At 45.2% G+C, this 25408-nt stretch overlaps 1 protein-coding gene across 1 annotated transcript in view; it reads right to left on the bottom strand.

The window, feature by feature from the left end:
- FAM174B (family with sequence similarity 174 member B) overlaps positions 1–25408 on the bottom strand; it is a 40201-nt gene that overhangs the window by 14186 nt on the left and 607 nt on the right. The window contains exon 3 of the mRNA XM_023727812.1: positions 25106–25405. Coding sequence (XP_023583580.1) covers positions 25106–25405 — 300 coding nt within the window. The remainder of the gene's footprint in view (positions 1–25105; positions 25406–25408) is intronic.

Below are 25408 nucleotides of genomic sequence, written 5' to 3'. Positions count from 1 at the left end.
CTTTTGCAGCAGATTTGCCCAATGCAATACATCGTCTGATTTCTTGACTGGTGCTTCTACGGGCACTGATCCAAGTAAAATGAAATCCTTGACAACTTCAGTCTTTTCTCCGTATTATGATGATGTTGTTTATTGGCCCACTTGTGCGAATTTTTGTTTTTGGGTATCATAAATCCTAGAAAATGTAAAATCTGATTCACAAACCTCCTTGTACACTTTTAACATGAAGTCTCAGTCAGTCATTGGCCCTGAGGCAGGAACTGACTGCTGACTCTGGGGGAAGGTTCCAGAGGCTCTGACTTCAGTTCAGCCTCATGGGAGTGGATCCCCATCACACCTATGAAATCACCTTCCTTCTTCTTGATTGTTTATAGAATCTTGTGATCTTAACATTAACCCATTGGGCTAAAGTTGTCGATATTGTTAGTTGCTGTCGAGTCAGCTCTGACTCACGGTGACCTTATACACGTATAACAACAAAACAGTGCTCAGTCCTGTGCCATCTTCATGATCACTGGTATGCTCGAGTCCATTGTTGCGACTATTGTGTAGTGCCTTCCAACACAGGGGCTCATATTCCAGAACTATATCAGACAATGTCCTGTTGTGAGCCATAAGGTTTTCATTGGCTGATTCCTAGAAGTAGATCACCAGGCCTTTCTTCCTAGCCTGTTTTAGTCTGGCAGCTCCACTCAAACCTGTCCACCATGGGTGACCCTGCTAGTGGTATAGCTTCTAGCATCACAGCAACACACAAGCCACCACAGTATGACAACCTGACAGATGAATCCTTAAACACTTACCCATGGGAGAAGCTAGAAATAAACACCAGCTTCTACACTGCTGAGGCCTACAATGCTTCAGTGCCCACAGAGGCTGGCCAGCCTTTCCAAACACATGACTTCAGAAAATAATTTGAACCCTGCAGTCACAGCAAAGACCATTAGTCAGGGCCCTCATGCATGCTTCCAATGCTAGTTTTGAGGTTATGAGCTGAAGAAATTACATTTCAAACAATCAACTCTCAGAGACACAATACCCTTCACAAAAGAAAAGCAATTTATGCTGCTTCACCGCTGGGCGTGTTAACAGGGAAAACTGAGATGTGTGAGAAGTTTAAAGACACTTAGGCGTGTTCTTAGCAGAGGCACCCTGGAGGAGATGCCTGGCAAGGGATGGAAAATCCAGCTGCATTAACAAGCACCCTGTACAAAGGAGTCGGGTGGGGCAGGGTGAGGGGCTCTTTGCACGTTTTTCTCAAATTAATAGGCCTGCCCTTCCTGCACTCGCTGTGTGCCGCTCAGAAGCAGGGGACACACGAGCAGAGTCAGTCAGCGCTTCCCGCAGACCTTCAGATCCCGGAGCCTGACTCTACGGGGATCAGAGAAACATGCCTCCCTGCCTCAGAGAGAGAGCAGGAGACAATGGGAAAAGAGACGGCTGGCTCAAAGCCTGAAAGGTCCTGAGTCTCTGTTCTCCCTTCTCTGAATGGGGATGCTATAACACGCCTTTTTACATGACTGAAGACCCATAATGGCTGAGCGATTCCCAGGGGCCAACGAAGCAATCTGCATGCATGATCTCACATAAAACTTACATACCAAAAACCCATGGTCCTCGAGTCAATTCCGACTCCTAGCGACCCTATAACACAGAGTAGAACTGTCCCGTCAGGTTCCCCACACTGTGATCTTCACAGGAGCAGACTGCCACATCTTTCTCCTGAGGAGCAGCTGGTATGTTTGAACTACCAACCTTTCAGTTATCAGCCGAGCACTTAACCACTGTGCCACCAGGGCTCCTGTTAACTTATACCAAAAGAAAATCCACGGCCGTCAAGTCGATTCCAACTTATACTGACCCTACAGGACAGAGCAGAACTGCCCCATAGAGTTTCCAAGGAGCGCCTGGTGGATTCAAACTGCTGACCTTTTGGTTAGCAGCCGAACTCTTAACCACTATGCCACCAGGGTTTCCTGTTAACTTACAGATAATCTTAAAAGGCACATGGAGTCCCTGGGTGGTGCAAACAGTTAATGTGCTCAGCTGCTAACCGAAAGGTTGGAGGTTCAAGTCCACCCAGAGGCACCTTGGAAGAAAGGCCGGGCAATCTACTTCAGAAAAATCAGCCATTGAGAGGTCCATGGAGCACAGCTCTACTCTGACACACATGGGTCTCCATGAGATGGGGCTGACTGAACAGCAACTGGGTTTTCTTGTTTGTTTGTTTGCTTTTTTGGTTTTTTTTTTTTTAAGGCAAATGCTATTATTATCCTTCTCTTACAACTGAGGAAGCTGAGGATCAGAGAGATTACCTTGCCACAGCCACACAGCTAGTAAGTGGCAGAGTTGAGGTCTGAACCCAGGCAACCTGGAGACAAGCAGGCTTGCAGTCTACACCTGTGGTCTGCTGCCAAGCCTCCTTCACACAGGGGTTAGTGGCGGTGCTACGCAGCCACTCACTGCTTTAAACGTGACACGGAGGCACGAGGGCATGAGGCTTAAGAGCATAGACTTTGGAATTCATTTAGACACCCAAGATCAAAGGGCATAGGAAATCCATATCCTCCCTGATTTGCTCATGAGGGCCAAGGGCTGCCCCAGCACTGACCTCCACGGTGGGTCACCTTGAACTCTATCATGCTTGCCAAGAGGCAAGGCCCGGAGGCCTGGGGGCCATGGGACCCCAGCTCTTCCTTGCTGTTCTCTACTCAATCCTAACTGCAAACCCACTCTGCACCCCCACCAGAATTTGCCACCACTTCACTTCAACACCAAGGAACTCTGCCCTCCTTGCACTTTCTGGAACTTGTCACTTAATACAGCTCACATATTCTTCATTCAAACAGATCTGGGCACACCTCTGAATTGTGCATCCCTTAGGCATGTGTTGGTTTGGGGCCAGACAGTATCCATTTCCCCCCTTCTTTCAGTATCTATACCCTCTGTGAATCCCCCTCCCACATGGTCCATGTGATTGAGGAGCCCCTGAATGCACCTCCAGCTCTAGGACTGGACACGGGGCTTCCACCTTAGAGAAGCCACAGTGAAGGGGCTGAGGCAGGCACAAACATGACCAATCAAAACCAGTGAGGCTTTTGCTAGGAAGGCTGGAGCAGAGGCACGTATATGCCTCACCCACTGGCCTTGAAACTCAGATGATATAAGCCGTCTTGACACCTTATAAAACCAGTTGTCGCTGACTTGACTCAGACTCTTAGTGACCCCCTGTGTGTCAGAGTAGAACTGTGTTCCATAGGGTTTTCAATGGCTGATTTTTCAGAAGTAGACTGCCAGGCCTTTCTTCTGAGGCACCTCTGGGTGGACTCGAACCTCCAACCTTTTGGTTAGCAGCTGAGAACGTTAACCACTTACACCTCCCAGGGATTCCTTACAGAAACAAGCAATAAAGCCAACACGGTAGAGGACAGATTGGAGAAAGAAAGACCACGTCCCAAATATACTACGAAGCCAGCCCTCCCCCAGTAACTATGCTGTTATTATTGGTTGTTGTGGAGTCTATTCCGACTCATGACAATCCCACGTACTGCCAAGTAGAACTGTGCTCCACAGGGCTTTCAAGGCTGTGACCTTTCTGAAGCAGATCGCCAGGTCTGCCTTCTGATGCGCCTCTGGGTGGGTTCACACCACCAACCTTTGACCAGTAGTCAAGCACTTGAACCATTTGTGCCACCCACACCTAAAGAATCTTACCTGCCAGAACAGAATTTTAAATTTCACGGACTGTAGACTTTCTGGAGCCATGGAGGCTGGATGAACCCCTGAAACTGTTGCCCGGAGATAAGCTTAAAACCTTAAACCAAAAATATTCCCTGAAGTCTTCTTAAAACCAAACAATAGTTTAGCTTACCGAGTAAACGATGTCTGTCCTGAGCATTGTGCTCTTTTAAAATATATCTGTATGGGATCAAATTGACAACAGCAACTCAAAAAATGAGGCAGGAACCTTAAAGGGTTATGTTAATGGGGGTTATGTTAATGAGGGAGAACAACTCAGAAAAGGAGGGTGAGAATGGTTCTACAATCTGAAGAATGTAAACAATGTCACTGAATTGTATATGTAGAAACTGTTGAATTGGTGTATGTTCTGCTGTGCATAATCTCAACCACAACAACAAATAAATAAAAATCTTTTTTAAAAAATCTTAACTGCCAGGGAGTGTCAGAGGAACAAAGGCACAGCACAAAGTGAAACCACCGCCGTAACGACACCGTCTTGGGATTTTTCCACATTTTATTAGTAAACTCTCCACATGTATGTATAATTTGCTCATTTTCCCCAAATCCTCATAAGCCCTAGGACTCTTCCCTCTCTAGAAGCACAGAACAATATATATGAAGTGCCTCTGTGACAAGATCATGACAACTGTTGCTTAGAGCCACCTGTGAGCAGGTTTTCCAGGAAGACAAACATCCTGGTGGTTCCACCTCACAGGACTGCTTACGAGCTCACTCAGCCTGAGGAAAATGCCAAGGCTATGCTAGAGTTCGAGTCATCTGAGAGTCTCCAGGCGGACAGGGGTCAGCCTGTGGACAGAGCCCCCATCTCACCCAGAGACGCACACAGCTTGAGGACGAAGCACCTAGAAAACGTCCAGGTTTAGAGTCAGACTTGGGTTCACAACCCAGTGTTCCTACTTACAGAGCTTATTTCCTCAGCTGTTTACAGGGGTGGTCCCACAGTTAAGCCCTCGGCTGCTAACTGAAAGGTTGACCCAGCAGTTCCATGAGAGAAAGCCCTGGCGATCTGCTAGTGTAAAGATCACAGCCTAGGAAACGTACTGGGCAGTTCTACTCTGTCACATGGAGTGGCTATGACTTGAAAACCGACTTGACAGCACAGCACAACAATAACACAGAGGGGGATGGGGATGGGGGTGAGTAAGAGAACGACACAGGAAAACTTCCAATCTCAGCACTTCTCCTTGAAGAAGGAGATTCAGGGACAGAGAAGGAGAAGATATTGCCATGCTGGTCTCAACAGCATGGCCCCCTTGCTGCACTTGTTTCTTTTCTGGAGCAGGGTCACATTAACCCAGGTGGCCCTATGGAAAATATGGTGTTGTGGGTTGAACTGTGTCCTCCAAAAAGATATTTTGAAGTCCTAACCCCTGGTACCTGTGAATGTGACCTTCTTTGGAAATAAGATCTTTGCAGCTGAAATCAAGTCAAGATGAGGTCATGGTAGAGTAGGGTGGGCTCTAATTCAGTACAATTGGTGTCCTTATAAGAAGAGAAGAAATACAGATATAGAGAAGGAAGACAACCATGTGAAGATTATGGCAGAAAGTGGAGTGAGGGAGCTACAAACCTAGGACACCCAGGATTGCTGGGAACCACCAGAAGCTAGGAGTGAGGCATGGAACGGATTCTTCCCTAGAGCCTTCAGAGGGAACATGGCCCTGCCGACACCTGGGGTTTAGACTTCCAGCCTCCAGAACTGGGAGAGAATAAATTTCTGTTGTTCTAAATCACCCTGTTTGCAGCCCAGCCCTAGGAAACTGTTAATACAGATGGCAACTGATAATTTTTAAGAAAATTTCCAAGTTACGCTCCGCAGGAATAGGCAAGGTCAGAGAAGTTTAAAGAGGGGGGAGAAAGGAAGTTATTGCTTAGGGGGCCCTGAGCTTATGTTAAAGGTAATGGAAAAATTTGGAAATGGACAGTGGTGATGGTTGCACAACATGATGAATGTAATTAATGTCACTGAACTGTACATGTGAAAAATGTTGAAATAGAAAAAGTTTTGCTATATATATATATATATATATAGTTACACAATAAAAAAATTTTTTTAAGAGACAAAGCATCTTTTCTTTTTAACCAAAACACATGTTTTTAACAAAACAGAGAAGTTCAAAATGCTTTTACTCTGAAATGTGATCCTGGAGCCAGAGGGTTTGTTTACTCAAAGGACCGTTCAACAGATGGTCAGAAACAGGTTTCCCAGTCAGCACTCAGGGCACTGCCTTTACAGACAAGGAGGCTGGGCAAGCAGAGGATCACAGCTCAGCGGACCAACTTGGAAGCAGTCCTTCCTTTCTTAGCCTCCTCCCAAAGACAAACTAAAAACAAAGAAACAAAAAAACCCTTAGGGGTTAGTTTGTTATTGGAAGTTCAATTTTAAGGGATGGCAGGCAGAACCATAAATGGGGAGTCCAGACATTGAGGTTCAAGTCTCATTTCAGCGATTCCCTTGTCTATGTGCCTCTGGGTAAGACACTCCCTCTGACCCTAACTTTGTCATCCATTGCTACTCCTTGCCTGTGGGGTTGGAGTTCTGGTAAAAGGGTCCTCAAGGCGTCTTCCTGCCTTACTTATTCTGTAGAACCGTAAGTTCTCCTGTTTCCCCCAACAAGGCCTTCCTCAGACACCTCAACCAGGCCAGGTTATCCCCTTTGTACCAGTTACCTAGGGCTGCGATAACAAAGCACCACAAAGTGGGTGTCTTTAAACAACAGAAATGTATTGTCTCACTTCTGGAGACTGGAAATGTGAGTTACTGAGTCGGCCCTGTTGATTCATTCTGAGGCTCTGAGGGAGAATCTGTTCCACGCCTCTTGCCCAGATTCTGGTAGCTCCATCTTCTGGTAGCTCCAGGTGCTCCTTGGATTGTAGCTGCAGAATAACATGGTGTCCTTCCTCTGTTTCTGTGTCTCTGTGTCTCTTCTCCTCTTTTATAAGGGTACCAGTTACACAGGATTAAGACCCAGCCTACTCCAGTTATAGACCCCATGTTAACCTAACTGATAACATCTTCGAAGACCCTGTTTCCAAATAAGGTCCCATTCACAGGTACAGGGATTAGAACTTCAACATATCTTTTTTGGGAGATACAATTTAATCCACAACACCCTTCTTCTGACTCCTACAGCTCCATGATCTCCATCCACGGGCACCATCATTGCTGCTGGGCAGGCCTTTATGTGACCCTGGTAGCACGTATGGCCTTCCTGCATCATCTGCTCCACTGGGCATGACAGTAACAGCAGCCACCATGACAGACAATCATTTAGTACCAGGTGTTTTACTCATTATCTCAGTGCAGCCTCCAACCAGTGACGCAGGGCGTATACCCATTATCCAGTTAAAGAAACCAAGGCCAGCAGGCGCAGAGTGACCTGTCCCAGTGAGTAGTACTCAAACCCAGGTCTATCACACTCCAAAACCCATGCTCTTGGCACTCTAAAAAGAGGGCAGGAAACTGAGCTCAGACATCTGAATGTCCCCACACACTCAGTGGGCTCTCAACAGGTACTGCTCAGGCACCTAGATGTGCAATTTCAAGTTCTTTGGTTGCCAGCCACTGCCTGCTATGACCAAAAGCAGCCAAAAAGAAGTTTGTGTCAACAAAAGAAAATCACATCATGCTTTTGACTAGAAAGTTTCAACTTCATAAAGCTATCAAGCCTCCAATCTACAAGCTTAATGAAATCCAATAAAATACCAATAGATTTTTGTTGGGGACCTAGCCAAGCTGATTCCAAAGTTCATAGAAGAAGAATAAGAAAAAAAAAAAAAGCACAGAGAATAGCCAGAAAAATTCTGAAAAAAAGGAGTGATGAAGGGAAAGTGGCCTTAACCCATAGTAAAACATGCTTAAAACCACAGTGATGAACACAGTGATGAACACAGTGGTGCTGCCATATTAATAATCAGATATCACAGCAAAATAGAAAGCTCAGAAGTAAACGCAAGTATGACTGGAATCTCATCTAGAATAAAGATGGCACTTCACATGAGTAAGGAAAAAGGTAACCCACTCAATATATTGTGTAGGTTAGCCATTCATATCTCACACTTTATACCGGAATAAACTAGATGAATCAATGACTTAAATGTAGAAAATAATACTATAAAAGTAATAGAAGAAAACATGGGGAAAGTCCAAAAGCCATAAAAAAGACAGGATAATAAATTCAAACACATAAAAAAAATTTAAAAGCGAAAAGACAAATGATAAACTGGAAAAAATATTTCTAACTCGTATTATGGATAAAGAGCTAGACTCTTTAATATGTTAAGAGTCCTTACAAATCAGTAAAAAAAACAAAAAACAAAAACCAACAGTCTATCACCAAAAAATAAATAAAATTAATTATTTTTAGAAAGACCAAAGTTCTAATTGAAAAATGGGCAAAGGATATAAAATAGGCAGTTCACACACACACACAAAGGAACTACAAATGGCTTTTAACCATTAAAAAATGCCCAGTCTCAAACTCGGTAAGAGAAACGCAAATTTAATCTTCACAGAGATCCTCTTCTTCATCTATAAATTTACTGAAAATCAATATCTGAAAACATCCTGTTGGCAAGGATGTAGGGAAAAAGACTCTCTCATTAATTGCTTATGGAAGCACAAATTTTTACAATCGATAGTGTCACTCTGAATCGGAACTGACTCAATGGCAACACGGTTTTTTTGGGTTTATAGAGAGAGTAGGTTGGCAATATACATCAGTTACAAAGGTATAAACCTTGATCTGCAGTTCTATTTCCTGAAAGGTGTCCTACAGATATGTTTCCACATTTGTGAAATGACACCTACGTGTTCATTAATAACCAACTGATTTAAATAATCATACATCCACATAATGAATACCAAGTTGCCATATACACAAACAGAGCAGCTTTTTATATACTGACAAGGAATAATTCTCAGATATGTAAGTAAAAAAAAGCAAAATGAAGAACATAGCACATGTGTAAAAATAGGGACAATATCCGCATGTAAAAGAACAAAGTTGGACTCCCTACCTTATACTATATACAAAAACTAACTCAAAATGAAACAAAGATATAAATGTAAAAGGTAAAAATATAGAACTCTTGGGGGGGGAAAAACGTTGCTGCCAAGTCGATTCTGACTCATAGCAACCCTATAGTACAGAGCAGAACTGCCCCATAGGGTTTCCTAGGCTGTAATCTTTACGGGAACAGATCACCAGGTCTTTTCTCCCACGGAGCGGCTGGTAGGTTCTAACTGCTGACCTTCCGATTAGCATCCAAGCACGTAACCACTGCAACACCAGGGCTCCTTCTTAGAAGAAAACATAGACATAAGTCTTCATGACCTTGGATTAGGCGATGATTTCTTAAACATAACACCAAAAGCAAAAGCAACAAAAGAAAAATAGATAAACTGGACTTCATCAAAACTAAAAACTTTTTGTGCCTCAAAGGACACCATTAAGAAAGTGAAAAGACAACCCATAAAATGGGAGAAAATATTTGTAAACTGTATTTCTATAATGGACTTGTATCTAGAATATATAAAGAACTCTTACAACTCAATAAAAAGGTAAAAAATGAGCAAAAGATGTGAACACACATTTCTCCAAAGAAGATAAACAAATGGCCAATAAGTACATGAAAAGATGCTCAATATCATTAGCCATTAAGGAAATGCAAATCAAAACATCAATGAGATACTGCTTCAAACCTATTAGGATGGCTACAAATCAAAAAGACAGATAATAGTAAGTGCCGACAAGGATGTGGAGAAATTGGAACCCTCATATATTGCTCCAAAAACCAAACCCACTGCCTTTAAGTCAATGCTGGCTCATAGGAACATTGCTAGAAGGATATAAAGTGGTGCAGCCACTTTAGAAACAGTTTCTCAAAAGGTTAAACATAAAGTTACCATATAACTCAGCAGTTCCACACCTGGGTATATACCCAAGAGAAATGAAAACATACATCCACACAAAAACGTGTAAACAAATGTTGACAGCAGCATTACTGATAATAGACAAAAGGTAGAAAAAACTCAATGTTCATCAATGGATGAACAGAAAAATAAAATATGATATATCCATACAATGGGGTATTATTTGGCAATAAAAAGAAATGAAGTGTTGATATATGATACAACATGGATGAACCTTGAAAACAGTACACTAAGTGAAATCAGCCAGTCTAATGGGCTTCTTTTAGAGGTGATGAAAATATTCTAAAATTGAGTGGGGCGATAGTTGCACAACTCTATGAATATAAAAAATGTTCTCAGCTATCTCTGTTTTTAAAAACACTGTGCAGAACAAAAAAAAAACAAGAATAATGTCTGTAATTAGATTCAGCCCACAGGCCACCAGTGTACAACCTCTGGCTTAGTTTCCCAACCATGGTTTATCTGGTTATGAGTGCCAAGCGTAAGTGAAGCATAATAATTCAGCTGAAAATCATGAGCCCAGAGAGATTGAAGGATATGCATGTTCAACTTGGGTCTTTCTTATTTCTGTTTACCGGCAGCTCAGTCACAGTTAAGGGGTAGTGGTCATTATTTATATAACTTAGCTGCTTCCCCTCCCCTCCTGGGTAGCCCTGCTATGGAGCTGGGTAGCACTGCCCCATCTAGGAAGGGCACATGAGCACCGCTCTTGTGTCTCCTTGATTGGAAGACAGAGTGTTGGCCACCATGTGTCATGTATTTTTGCTGATGTTTTCATTACACCAGGCCCTTCGCTTCACGGTTCCTGTGCCTACAGGGCTCTAGGGCATTTGACTTTTTGACTTGGTGCTCTGAGTCATTTCGGTTGGCTGGAGTGCCATGTGCTGGTACTGGTGAGGCAAAGTGGGCTGCTGCGAGCTGGACAGAGGGGTCACAGTGTGATAGGGAGGGGGTAGCCTAGGACCGGGGTAAGGCTTGGCAATGCCTCCAGTTTGGAAAGAGGTGCATCCGGAAGGTTCTCAAACCCCTGAGTTCAGAAGGGCGAGGCAGGACCTGCGTCACAGCTGTGCTGCTGGAGCTGGAAGCTCTTTCTCGCATTAGAGGAAATGCTTTTGTCTCTGGTGAGTTATTGTTTGTCTAAGGCTGCTGGTCCAGTGATGTCACTAGGAGGGTGCAGAGGAGGGGGTGCAGACCGCACGGAGTGACACTGTCAGAGGGGGTGACACCAAAATGACTGTCTATAAAATTTTCGCGTAGTGTTTCAGGAGAAATTTATTATTTTTATAAAAATATTCCTGCAGTTAGTTATAACAACAAAAAAAAATTTCGTTAAGCCCAGCTTACATGTCTCAATATACCTCCAAGGCTAAAACTCTACGCTAATTTACTTTTTGAACCTTCTAATGCATTCTGGTCAGAGCTGTCATTATCACCCCATTGCAATGACGCTTCGTATCACGTGGTTTCATCCGCACATGCTACAAGCACACGCTATGGCTTCCTCTTACTAAAACAAACCCGCTGCCGTCAAGTTGAGTCCGACTCATAGTGACTTTATATGACAGAGGAGAACTGCCCCATAGGGTTTCCAAGGAGCGGCTGGTGGATTCAAACTGCCGCCCTTTTGGTTACCAGCCGAGCTCTTAACGACTGCTAATAATGTTGTAATTCAATGTAGAAAGATTTTACAAAACAATTTTGTTGTTAGTATTCATATAATCTAAGAAATACTACATTTAAGTAATTTACCACTATATTTATCACATATTATTCTGTGATCAAAATCGATAATAAACTTACATGTGTAACAATTATTGATTATAAAACTTTGCCAACTAAATAGAGAAATTGACAGTTTAAAACATAAAGTAGGGGAAATGGTATGTTTCTTGAAACATGGTTAGAAAGATAACTTAAATCTTAAATTCAGTTTTTTTTTACTTTAGTCTTTTTAAATTTTCTTTAAAAACATCATTGTCTTGCAAATATATATATGACTTTAATGAAATTTTCAAGGTTTAAGTTTGAATTATGGTTTAAAAACACAGCAACATATTAAAAAGTGAGCCAGGCAAAAGTCCTTGATTTTGATGAAGTCATTCACAAGTTCGTAGCTTTAAAGGCCAGGAAAGCTCTGATTTAGTCGAGATGTTCACTAAGTGCTGAAATGCATATGCATTTGTTTCTGTTTACTTTTATGCTATTATTTCATTTATGAATATATTTCCATATGCATTTGTCTACAACTTCTACATTATTTGGGCCATTATTGATTATGCAAATCTAACCCATTAATGTATCTCATGCAATGGTAAAGTTAAATGTTAGACATAATTTGGATGTAGTTCTTAAATATTTTTACTTCAAATTCTATTGTTTTCTTACTGAATTTTCACTTTAACCAAATGAAACTATGTAAATGTAAACACATTCAGGCCACGCACAGATTGTCATTTAAAGGTGTAATTGTAATTTCACTGGTTGTTCATGTCACTACTATTGCCATTACATTCAGTGATACACGAGAATTATGATTTACAAGTAACATTAGTACCAAAAACATTACTAAGGATTCTGTACAGTCTGGTACGGGAGGAGGTCCACGGTGGGGGGGGGGCGGTGACACCATAAGTTACCGCACTGGGTGACACCAACCCTTGTGACGCCACTGTGCCCATCTGAACTGGAGCAAGATGAGATTCCTACCACACTGGTGTTTGCCTCTCTGTGGCTTGCTGAAACCGCTTTAAGAGGCAGGTGCTGGGCTGAGGCAGGTGGGAGGAGAGGCAGGTGATGGGGAACTGTGCCACCGGCAGTCTGGCCCAAGACCCAGGCTACTCCTGAGGGCATCAGCAACTCTTCAGGGGAGCCAGCGCTTCTGTCACTGCCCCACAGCACCTGCTTCCCTGCAGAGTCGGGCAGAGGCCAGGCTAGAAAGCGGGTTCTGGAATCATGTTTTATCCTTCTTGGTTGACTTGGTTTTCCAGCAAACCAAAACCAAACCAGTTGCTGTCAAGTTGATTCCAACTCACAGCGACCCTATAGAACAGAACAGAACTGCTCCATAAGGTTTCCAAGGGGCGGCTGGTAGATTCGAACTGCCAACTTTTTTATTAGCAGCCTGAGCCCTTAACCGTTGCACTACCAGGGCTCCGGTTTTCTAGAGGAGGTTTAATTATTTACATTCTGAGGAAAAAGGTGCACAGTGCAGCTCAGAGGTTAAAAACAGAAGGGCCTGCCACTTGGCAAATCCATGCATTAGTGGAATGATTACACTGTTGCCGTGCCATCTATACTTTATATCATTGATTCCTCTTGTAAGTCTCTGAGGAAGGTCCTGCCACTCTCCCCATTTTACAGCTGAGGCAACTGAGGCCCAGAGGTTACACCTGCAGTCATACAGCTGCAGAGAGGCAAAGGGTAAGTTCTCCTCACCACTGTGTACCCCCACCCCCGCCAATGCCTGCACCCTGCATCCAACACACATGTGGTTTGCTTGCCCTGTGGGCTTACGCTGCACATAGGATTATGCAACATTGGCAAAAAAAACCCAGAGAATTCAATTTTAAGTCTTAGAGTTCTTCTTCACCTCCATCTCCTCCCCACTCTTGTTTCTCTTTCCCTCTCTCACTTCCGAGAGATAGAGCCAACTCTCATTCTTCCAAGACAAAATAAGCAAACCCCAGCTTTGACCTGTTTGAGGAGCCACGAGAAATAAAGCAACAGCCAGTGCCCCATGACCTGTTCCTCCGGCTTTCAAGTGTGTTTGCAAAGGGTTGGCCCCATTGTGTGTGAAATGCGGTGGCAGGTGAGGGAAGGGAGATGGAAAGCAAGGAAGGCAGCCTGTAGGGGCAGCTCTGTTGGTGCAGGGGCAGTGGCAAGACGACCACCAGGGACTCTTTGGTGGCCCCAGAGAACCTGAGCACAGGCTGGAAACTCTGGGGTCATCCTGTGCTGTGCTTGGGACACATGACACAAGTGGCCCCCCTAGCAGGGGAGACGTGGGAATGTCAGTCCTCATCACCTCCCATCGACCCTTTATGTTAGCCCCTGTCACTTCTCAGCAGATGCCCCCAACCCTCTCCACCTCAAGCCTGATGTCCAGTTTCCGGCTGGTATTTCCACGAGCTGTCTCCTGCCTGACCACCCCCCTGATGGTACCCTCTTCTCCAGGCCCTTCAGGTCATCCTGACACTTTGCTATTCCTCCTCATCTACATCCACTTGGGCCTCCGGCCCTACTGATTCGTTCTTCTAGCACCTTCTGCAGGTCTTCCCAACCATCCCGTGCCCCCACCACAGCCGTGTGGCTATTCATCCATTCATTCAGCAAACATTTATTAAGCACCAGCAATTCTAAAGAAGCCCTTTGATGATTCCACTCCTGTCATCAGATCCTCCATTTGCCCCTCCGAACCAGTACAAATCCCAAAATCCTCCATCTGGAATCTGTGCCTTTCCAAATCCAGCCACGACAGGACTAAGGAGAGGAAAGCAGGACAGGGAATCAGACTCCTCCCCTTCACCTCATGTGCGGCCGTGAGCAAGATACTTCAATAATCTATGCCTTGGTTTCCTCATATGCAAAATGGGGACCACAAGAGTGCACCCCTCATAGGAACAAGGAAACACATATAAGATGCTTAACACTTAGCACATAGTAAGGGCTTCGATTCCGACTCATAGCGACCCTATAGGACAGAGTAGAACTGCTCCGCAGGGTATCCAAGGAGCAGCTGGTGGATTTGAACTGCCAACCTTTTTGGTTAGCAGCTGTAGCACACCGTGGCTCTTAACCACTGTGCCGCCAGGGCCCCTTAATAAATGTTACTGCTATTATCATCATTATGATTTACAAAAGGTCATTTTCACGAAGCCCATATGCAGCAAAACCTGCTTCACCCATCTTACCCTAGAAGAACCTGTTCTTCCTCCCGTTCTGCCAAGTCTTAACCTTCCTACTCCCCATGCAGCCTTCGCAGACCACTCTGTCCCCAGGGCAAACCCACTGTGGCCATTTTTCACAGTTTATCACGTGTTGGTTTTGGTACATCACTTCCCTATTGAACTGAATTGTTTTTAATCTGCCAGGCAGAATTATCCAAGGGCATTATCCTTCCTATCCCCAGACTGAACTGGAAGCTCCTTGGCCTCTGATGTACTCCCATGGCACCTAGTATGGCACCCTCCGTGTTCACAGTAGGTGCCCTTTCGACACACTGGAAAGAATGCTCCATCCACTCAACCATGCTGTCTGCAGGGTCTTTGGCTCGCCATCTGAACAAGGCCAGAGCCCAGCTCTCAATTTCTTGGAGGCCCAGAAAAGGCCAAGCTGAGCGTCAGAGAACACCTGGGCTTAAGTCCTACTTTTCCTACAAATTCACCAGGTGATCTTAGCAAAGCTCTCAGCTGCCTCATCTGTACAATGGGGGCGGGGTAGATCAGAGGAGACCTGAATGTGAAGAAACTCCACACCCAGGCAATGTGTGCCGCATCCCCACAGCCCTCACTGCCTCTCACCCATGCCCTTTGCCACAGCCCCTCCTCTGCTCCACACCTGCCGATTATTGGGGACTTCCTCCTCCTTGCACCCTCTGGAAAATGAAAATCCAGGCTCGATTCCTGGCAGATTGCCCTTAGATTAAATATCCATTTTTGAAGTGAAACCATAACATGATTCTCACTTCATGGTTTCAGGACTTTTCCTTTGTCAATGGTTAGACCCAAAACATCAGCCATGAAACTCAAGTACCAGACACAACCCATCAAGCCTTCTGCTGTGGATTAAACTGTGTTCCCCCCAGCCCCCATAAAACGTGCTGAAGCCCTAACGCTTACACCTGTAGATGCCAACCTGTTTGGAATAGTGTTTTCTTTGTTATGTCAATTAGATCATACCTAAGTGGGGTAGGTTCAGATCTAACCACTTCTGAGTTATAAAAAGAGCAGAATAGACACAGAGATATTCACACGTGGGGGAAGACAGATGCCATGTGAGGACTGTCTATAAGACAAGAAAGACCAAGGAATCAAGAAACGCCGAGGGCTACCGACAAGGAAGGAATTGACATGGCCAAGATCCTGATTTGGACATTCAACCTCCAGGACTGAAAGAAAATAAATCTCTGCTCTTTAAAGCCACCTGCATGTGGTATATCTGCTACGGCAGCATTTGGAGACTAAGACCCCTTCTCTGCTGAAATTCTCCCTTGGGATGCTGTCCCACTCTACTCCAAGATGTGCCTCACATCTCAAGAAGGACCTGTGTTTGCAACGACTCCCAAACTCAAAGGGTCCACAGGCAGGAGAGTATGCAGGTGAAGCCACATAAGGCAGAGGCTCAGGGCTAAATTAAAGTGGGCTTTTCCTCCCTTTCCAATCTGACAGGACTCAGGGGCAGGTGCCAGGTCATCCCGGGGCTGTTAATAAGGGCAGCCATGAGGCACCATCTCCACTGGGGGAATTTAGTAATCTGTGGAGGAGTCTTGGGGGAGGGGGAGGGGAGGAAGCTCACTCAGCTTAAAGAGTCTGCAATATCATTTTCAAAAGGCTTGGAGGCAGATGCACCTGCCTGCTTATTTTGGTCATATGCTGTATTCTCGTTTATGGGCAGAAGCAAGACCAAAAGGTTGGGTGTAAATTGCCTCTTTTCAGAATCGTGTTTTTAAACACAACAGGACCCTTGGTTGCTGAAAGGGGAGTCAGGGACGGGGTTGACACAATCTCATGCTAAACGTCCCAACAGAAGCATGTGCTCTAATGAATGATGGGAAACGGATGTTCAGGAAAGTTCTGTAGGCTGCCGACGATCAGGGTTTCTCAGCCTCGGCACCCCTGACATTCTGGGGTAGATGATTCTCTGCTGTGGGGGCTGTCCTGAGTGCTGTGGGATGCTCAGCAGCATCCCTGGCCAATAGCACACACACCCCAATTCCTGACAATCAAAAACGTCTCCAGATATTGCCAAATGATCCCTGGGGGAAAAAATCCTTCCCAGGTGAGAATCACTCGAGGGACTTTATTCTTCCCATGTGCTATGATTTTTTTCACTTGGTGGGAAATTCAATCAAGGGTCTACCCTTTCTTTAAAAAGTGTGGATTTTTGTTACATCAAATTTATCAGACATTCTTTCTTCACTATAGCATATACAGTGAAACGTGAAAGGTGATGAATGTTTCACTTCTATGGTTTTTTCTCCAATTCCAACCTTGGTCAAATGGTCATGAACGAAACAAATTCTGCATTCTCTCTCCGTATCACAACAAGGGGCTAGATCTTCTAACGGAGCCCTGGTAGTGGTGCAATGGTTAAGCACTCAACTGCTAATCGAAAGGTTGGCAGTTCAAACCCACCAGCAGCTCCGCCAGAGAAAAGAGCCGGCGATCTGCTCCCATAAAGATTACAGCCTAGGAAACCTTATGGGGCACTTCTATTCTGTGGGGTCACTATGAGTTGTAATCGACTTGACGACTTACAACAACAGACTTTCTAACCATGGCTCCACCTAAAGCTCCAATATGTTTTTTATTAAAGTAATACTGATATACTAATGAGTAATGAGAGTCTCTGGGTGATGCAAGCTTTTAAGGGTTAGCTACTAATCAAAAGGTTGGCAGTTCAAATCCACCTAGAGACTCCTCGAAAGAAAGGCCTGATGATTTACTTCCCAAAAATCAGCCACTGAAAACCCTGTGGAGCACAGCTCTACTTTGACACACGAGGTCGCCATAAGTCGGAATCAACTTGATGGCAACTGTTTTGGTTTTGGTTAATGAGCACGTTTAAAAAAATTTTTTTTTAGAATGGTAACTGTCTCTAAATCCTAAAAGCATTGTGTGCTTTTATTGTTTCTTTTAAATAGTTTGAATTACAAATGTAAATACACATATACACACAAGATGGAAAATTTGGAAAATCCAGGAGAAGCACGAAATCTTTAGTTCCTTTTCAAAGACCTGGCTTAATAAATTGACTCAGCTTCGGTGGTTCCAACGTCTTCAGGACAGAACCCAGGTCCATAGCAGCATTGACTTGGCCATGGATCCCAATGGGAAAGCTGGGCAATGTCAGTTCTTCTGGAATCTGTCTTCCTCCCCAACTGCCCAGGAAGCACAAGGAGAATTCTCCTTTCAGATAAGAGGATTTTCAGAGATTTTGAAATAAGAAGTGGTTGGCATGCACCCAACCAAGATCCAGGAGAAATGTGGCCTGGGCAGAAGAGCTGGGAGCCACGCCAAAACTGGGGCAGGATCCCCAGAGAAGGGGAAGTCATGGTTTCAAGGTGTTAGTTTCCTTAACTTGCCCCCACCCAGTGCATAAGATGCCAATCAGTAATGTCAGATTCCTCCCAGATCTCAAAGAGAACACGCAGGGCAAAAGCTACTGATAACAGTGGCCACTGGCTTCTGTGTGTTGCTGTGAAACACAACCCCACCAGATGTTTCCTGACATCAGACAGTCAGGAGACATCGCAGTCTTCTACTTCCTACTTGTCTTTGCTGAGTCCCTTCTAGCTCTTACAAGCCCTGCATAGCAGGTCAACTAGCCGACTCAGGGGGGACCACCCCATTTGATGCCCACCAGGACTGCTCACACAACCCACCCTCACCAGAGGGCATTCTGCCTCCAACAGCCTTTCCTTCCTTCCAATTTTGTCTTCAGTTTAAAAATAAGCAAACAATCAACCAGTTGCCAACGAGTTCATTCCAACTTATGGCTACCCCATGTGTGTCAGAGTAGAACTGTGCTCCATAGGGTTCTCAATGGCTGATTTTTCAGAAGTAGATCACCAGGTCTTTCTTCCAAGGCATCTCTGGGTGAACTCAAACCTCTAACCTTTTGGTTAGCAGCCAAGCGTCCTAACTGTTTGTACCACCCAGGGACTCCACTTTTAAAAAATAGTTTCTCTTAATTCTAAAATATATGATAAATCTGTAAATGATTTCAGAAAAAGGAGAACTCTAATTGACTAACAAGTATAGAAAGAGACAGCTGTCCAACCTCAGTAGAAAATTGAGAAATGCAAAACAAAGCAATAGGATACAAATTATACCCATCTTACTAGCAAAAATTAGGAAGTTGGATAATACCAAGTGTTGGCTATGATGCCAGGATATGAGAACCCTCAGGCACTATGAGTAGAGTGTCAGCTGGTGCAGGAAATTAAGTATGAATACCACTGTGACCCAGAAATTCCACGCCTAGGTCTATACACCCAGACCCTCTTGTACAGGTCCTCAGAAAGACGTGTCCAAGGATGCAGCAAGGAGCTGAGTATACATACAGAGAAAAAGTAATGAATACATGCTCATTGTAAACAAATTCAGACAACCTAGAGATATATAATGAATAATATAATAGGAAAAGAATCACTCACATTAACACACATACATACACACATATATCTTTGCACATTCATACATACATACATAATTTATTTATTCAAATAGACTCAGATTACACATGCTGTTTTGTAATCTGTTTCAGTCAACAATATATTGTTGTTGTTGTTAGATGCCCTTGAGTCAGTTCCAATTCATAGCAACAGAACGAAACACTGAATGAAACACTGCCTGGTCCTGTGCCATCCTCCAATCGTTGCTATGTCTGAGCTCACTGTTGCAGTCACTGTGTCAATCTATCTCATTGAGGGTCTTCCTCACTTTCCCTGATCCTCTACTTTACCAAGCATGATGTCCTTCTCCAAAGACTGGTCCCTCCTGATAACATGTCCAAATTACGTGAGAGAAAGTCTCACCATCCTCGCTTCTAAGAAGCATTCTGGCTGTACTTCTTCCACGACATATTTGTTTGTTCTTCTGGCAGTCCATAGTATATTCAGTATTCTTCACCAACACCGTAATTCAAAGGCGTCAACTCTTCTTGTCTTCCTTATTCTTTCACATGCATATGAGACAACTGAAAATACCATGGCTTGGGTCAGGCACACCTTAGTCCTCAACGCGACATCTTTGCTTTTTAATATTTTAAAGAGGTCCTTTGCAGCAGATTTGCCAATGCAATACATCGTTTGATTTCTTGACTGCTGCTTCCATAGGCATTGATTACGGATACAAGTAAAATGAAATTCCTGACAACTTCAATATTTTCTCCATTTATCATGATGTTGCTTATTGGTCCAGTTGTGAGGATTTTGGTTTTCATTATGTTGAGGTGTAATCCATACTGAGGGCTGTAGCCTTTGATCTTCATCAGTAAGTGCTTGAAGTCCTGGTCACTTTCAGTAAGCCAGGTTGTGTCATCTGCATATCAGAGGTCTTCCTCCAATCCTGACGCCGCATTCTTCTTCATATAGTCCAGCTTCTTGGGTTATTGGCTCATCATACAGATTGACTAAGTATGGTGAAAGGATATTAACCTGATGCACACCTTCCCCCAATTTCAAACCAATCAGTATCCCCTTGTTCTGTTTGAACGACTGCCTCTTGGTCTATGTAGAGGTTCCTCACGAGCACAATTAAGTGTTCCTAAATTCCCATTCTTCAAAATGTTACCCATATTAGTTATGATCTACACAGTCGAATGCCTTTGCATAGTCAATAAAGCACAAGTAAATATCTTTCTGGTATTCTCTTCTTTCAGCCAAGATCCATCTGACATCAGCAGTGATATCCATTGTTTCACACTCTCCTCTGAATCTGGCTTGAATTTCTGGCAGCTCCTTGTCGCTATACTGCTGCAACCATTTTTTAATTATCTTCAGCAAAATTTTACTTGTGTGTGATATTAATGATACTGTTCCATAATTTCCAAATTCTGTTGGATCACCTTTCTTCGAGTGGGCACAACTATGAATCTCTTCCCGTTGGTTGGTCAGGTAGCTGTCTTCCAAATTTCTTGGCATAGACGAGTAAATGCTTCCAGCGTTGCATCCATTTGTTGAAACATTTCAGTTGGTATCCTGTCAATTCCTGGAGCCTTGTTTTTTGCCAGTGCCTTCAGTGCAGTTTGGACTTCTTCCTTCAGCACCATCAGTTCTTGATCATATGCTCCCTCCAGACAACAGCTGAACATCGACCAATTCTTTTTGATACCGTGACTCTGTGTATTCCTTCCATCTTCTCTGGATGCTTCCTGTGTCATTCAATATTTTGCCCACAGAGTCCTTCAATATTGTAACTCAAGGCTTGATTTTTTTTTTTTTTTTTTTCTTTCACTTGGAGAAATGTTGAGCATATTCTTCCCTTTTGGTTTTCTAACTCCAGGTCTTTGCACATGTCACGACAATACTTTACTTTCTTCTTGAGCTGCCCTTTGAAATCTCATGTTCAGCTCCTTCACTGACAGACTAGTGGTGGCAACAATACATAGTATTATATCAATGTCATCAGTTTTAACAGATGCAGAGCATTCCACTGCAAGGATCACCATAATTTATTTAACCCATGCCCAGCTGTTGGATACTTAGGTTATTTAAACCTTTTCACTATGCAACAGAACTGCTATAATTATCAGTGCATATGCATCTTTGCTTCCTCTTCTAATTACTAAAATTAGAAGCCAAGAATAGGTATGGCAGTGAAAAATGTGTACACTTTAGAAATGGAATTGCTTGGTTAAAGATACATACATTTTTCACTGTGATACTTATTCTTTGCTTCTAATTTCGACAGTTTTCTTGAATCAGATTTTTTTTGTTGTCTGGCAATATGGCTCCATCAGGAAAAACAGACAGAGAGACTCGGACTGCCATTTTATAAGCAAAAATACTACACTCTTCCCCCTTTATCTACCTTGTTCAGAAACTAAAGGGCCACCATTGAAAAATATTCCTACCTCATAAGTTCCCAGCACCAGCCATTCATCTGGTCACAGAGGGCATTTTGAGAAGCATCAGCAATGTACAATACTTGTGAGTTCCACATTCATTTGGTAAAATTATCTCCATTAAATGTCAGCATGCGCCTGGCACCACAACAGATACAGACAGACACAGAAGATGAACACCCAGGCCTGCCCTCAGGCGCTCTCCCTGTACAAGGCCGAAGGACAGCTCAGCCATGCTCTGGAGTCCATGTAGGAAATACAAAAGTCCAAGTGTGCTCTGGAGCACAGAGGGGCCCTGGCAGGGGAGAGCAAATGACAATTAGCTGGCTCTTAGTCTTGGTAGGAGCCCTGGTAGCACAGTGGTTAAGAGCTTGGCTGCTAACCAAAAGGTCAGCAGTTGGAATCCACCAGTCACTCCTTGGAAACCCTATGAGGCAGTTCAACTCTGTCCTATAGGGTCCCTATAAGTCAGAAGCGACTCAACAGCAATGGGATTGGTTTTTTTGTTTTGTTTTGTTTTGTTTTTAGTTGTCTTGGTAAAAAGTCCCTGGTGGCACAAATGGGTGGCACTCGACTACTCACCTAAAGGTTGGCTATCGAATCCACCCAGCAGTGCTGGGGAAGAAAAGCCTGGAGATCTGCTCCTGTAAAGATTATAGCCAAGAAACCCCTAAGGAGCAGTTCTATACTGTAACATGGGATTGCGATGAGTTGGAACTGTTTTTGTTTTTGTTTCTGTTTTTGGGAGTCTTGGTGGCAGAAGTGACTCCACACAGAGGATCAGAGAGGGGCAAGTCACTAGGCCCGAGACCACATGGTGCCTCTGAAGAATCCCTGGAAGTTCAGCAGGGCTGGCACAGCGGGCAGAGGAGTACTGGAGAGATCCCAGAACAGGGGCTTGAGAGGGAGGCAGGGCCTGACTGTGAAGAGCCAGCCTTGCTGGCACACTAAGGAGTTTGTACTCGGGGGTGTGGTTGGAGGAGACAGGCTGATACCTGGGAGGGTGGAGTGGAACAGGGACAAGGTTGGAGATAGGAAACCAGCCTAAAGGACATTACTGACTCAGGAGAGACAGAGTGGGGAGGCAGCCCAGGAAGGAAGAAGTCGCAGGGGGGAAGTTCTGTTGGGGGACAGTGGCATGGGCAGAGATGACATAGTCTCTGTGGGAGACTTGGTGACTGCATGCTGAGGGAGATGGAAGCAGCATCAGGTAAGGAGGGTGCTGGCCAGTCCAGCAAGCATTCATAAACCTGATGCACCGAGCCCACAGAGGAACGTAGAAAGGAAAGTGGTCATGGTCAAGACCACCGACTAGCAGAGATGGATGCTGGTCCTGTCTTGGCCACAGACTAGAATGTCCTCAAATCTAGTGGAATGACTTATTCTACCATCTGGGACCAACTTTCTCATGTGCAAAGGTACTTGTGGGGACTGTGTATCATCAAGGCCCCTCCCAGTTATAAAATTCTATGGGTTCCTGTCAATAGAGAAACCCGGGGGACAGCTGTGCACCTAGAGACTCACCGCAGCAAGAATGCTTCCCCGGAAGAGGAGGCCAAGTGTTTCCATGAGCGGCCTCTCCTATGAAGCCTTCACCTTCTTTCAACACTCCACACCCAAGCAAACAAGGACCCCTCCCTCCCAGGCCTAAGTGCAGGCTCTCCAGCTCAAACATGCAGCTCCGTCCCCGAACATCTGGCTGCCTGCTGCCTTCTTTTCTCCCCCACTACTGGGTAATAAACAGCAGACTGGAAACATAGTTCAAATACCTTCTTCAAAAGCACACGTCCTTGTGGGCTTGGTGGCCTGTTTTGAGCTAAATGTTTCTAACCTCCAGGTTCAGACTTGCTCTAGGCATTAACGTCTACTCCAACTGAACACTCAGGAACTCAGCAATGTGAGATGTGCCTGCTGACTGCCGGACGGTGGAGAGACGAGGATGCACTAGCTGGACATCCCCACCCTCCAAGGCTCTCTCTCTGCTTAAGATAAGAGCTGGGCATTAAGCACAGCAGCACAGTAAGATAAGGATTACACTAAAGGATGCGCAAAGTTAGGGCTGGGAGAGAACAGAGAAGGAAGCAACGGCCTCACTCAAATGCCCAGGAAAACACGAACAGGAAGGAGCATGAGAGTTAGGTCTTGGTGGCTGAAGGCAGTCTTGCCTGCAGGAACTGGCCTGATAGTAGGAAAGCCCAAGACAGCACCAGAGAACATAGGGAAGGAGCAAGTGGTGAGAGGGGAGTCTTGGAAGGGCTGGTCAATGGCTGCAAGGACGCAAGAACAACATGAATGTCAAGTCAACGAATCTGGACTGGCTACAGAGAGCCACTGAAATTTGTAAGCAGAGGAGGGACGAGAGCAATGTGAAGAGTGGGCTGAGGAGGGGAGCAATTCAAGGCCCAGAGAATATCAAGCCAACCAAGGCAGGGGATGGTGGGGTCAATGCGGGATCACAGTTCCCCCCATTCTGTGTTCTCAGGAGCACTAGCACTTGTGTGGACCTACAAGGAGACAAACGGACTCAAAGTCACATCAGCCAACCTCGTAACCCTCTCCTTCCCAGGACTGGTTTCTGCTTCCCCAGGAGAGCAAGCCTCTGGCCCCAAACCTTCAACAACTGATCAAACACCCAAGCATAGTGTGTACACTTGGAAGGGGAGGGACTGCTCTGAAAATAGTTGACACACACACTCAGATTTCCCCGTAACTGGGCGGGCTGAGTAACAGGACACATTTGGTTCGTTTCTTTGCATCCCTGCTGGCCCCCTTGGCCTCACTACTCCACAGACCCAGGTCATTTTTTTCTAATTTCCCAGACACAGTCCCCACAGGGACTCACGTCCTCTCTGAACTTGAGCAACCTCCAAAGGCCTGAGGACTGACCAGCTTTTGCCCAAGTCACTTTTGTCCAAGACTCTAGGTGGAGGAAGCTCAGCCAGATATGGGCTCAGGAGAGTCATCTGCGTCCCCCACTAACAGAAAGTCACAGAGGCCACCAAGGGTCACCAAGGATTCTGAAGTCCAGTTCAGTTCTCCAATCCCCCAACGCTAGGAACTGCTACTTTGGGTAGCAGAACAAAGGAAAAAGAAAAAAGGAAGGTGGGGATGAGAGGGAGCCACCGATGGGAAGGGGGTGGTGGGTAGCAAGGTTAGTAAGATTAAAGTCAGATGGACCTGGTTTCAAATCCCAGCTCCACTGAGTTTACTTGAATAAACCACCTGACCTCTCTGGAAATTGTTTTCTCATCTGTGAAATGGGTATAAAAATCAATTCCCATCAAGGCTGTCAGAATTTGGGAAAGCTATAGTTAGTGTCAAGCATTAGCAAAGAATTATTTAAATGGTATGCAACATTTATGAGACAAAACGTCAGAGAATTCGGAGAAAATTCCTAAACTGCGCACCAGGGGCCAACGAAACGCGCGCACCCTGCGCCCCGAGCTTCCCGGGCAAGGCAGGGAGACACGCGCCTCGCTAGAGCACACCCAGGCGCTGAGACCCAAGCGTGGCTGCGCACCCAGACCACCCGTGAGCGCCGGCGGAGCGGGAGCGCGGTGACAGCAGGTTGGCGATGCCGCCGGCTCTGCCCGCGAGGGAAAAAGAGGGCGGCGGACCCACCTGAAGACGCGCAGAAGAAGGCAGGCGATGAGCAGAGCGCTGAAGGCGCACGCCACGATTACGGCCGCCTTTAGGGTGGGCAGATCGCGGAGCAGGCTGGAGATGCGGGTCACTAGGGCGTCGCCGCTGCTGTTGGAGCTGCCGCCGCCGCCCGCCGCCGCACCGGTCCCCGTATGGGTAGCGTTCCCGGAGCCTGGGCCGGGCTGCGGCCGCGGCTGGGGCTCAGCGTCAGGCTGCGGCGCCGGAGCGGACTCGGCTCTGCTGGCACAGGGGCCGGGAGCGGCCAGGAGCGCAAGCAGCAGC

This window comes from Trichechus manatus, unplaced genomic scaffold (genome assembly GCF_000243295.1).
Source record: "Trichechus manatus latirostris isolate Lorelei unplaced genomic scaffold, TriManLat1.0 scaffold00019, whole genome shotgun sequence".
NCBI lineage: Eukaryota > Metazoa > Chordata > Mammalia > Sirenia > Trichechidae > Trichechus > Trichechus manatus.
This window is presented reverse-complemented; position numbering and strand designations above follow the sequence as displayed.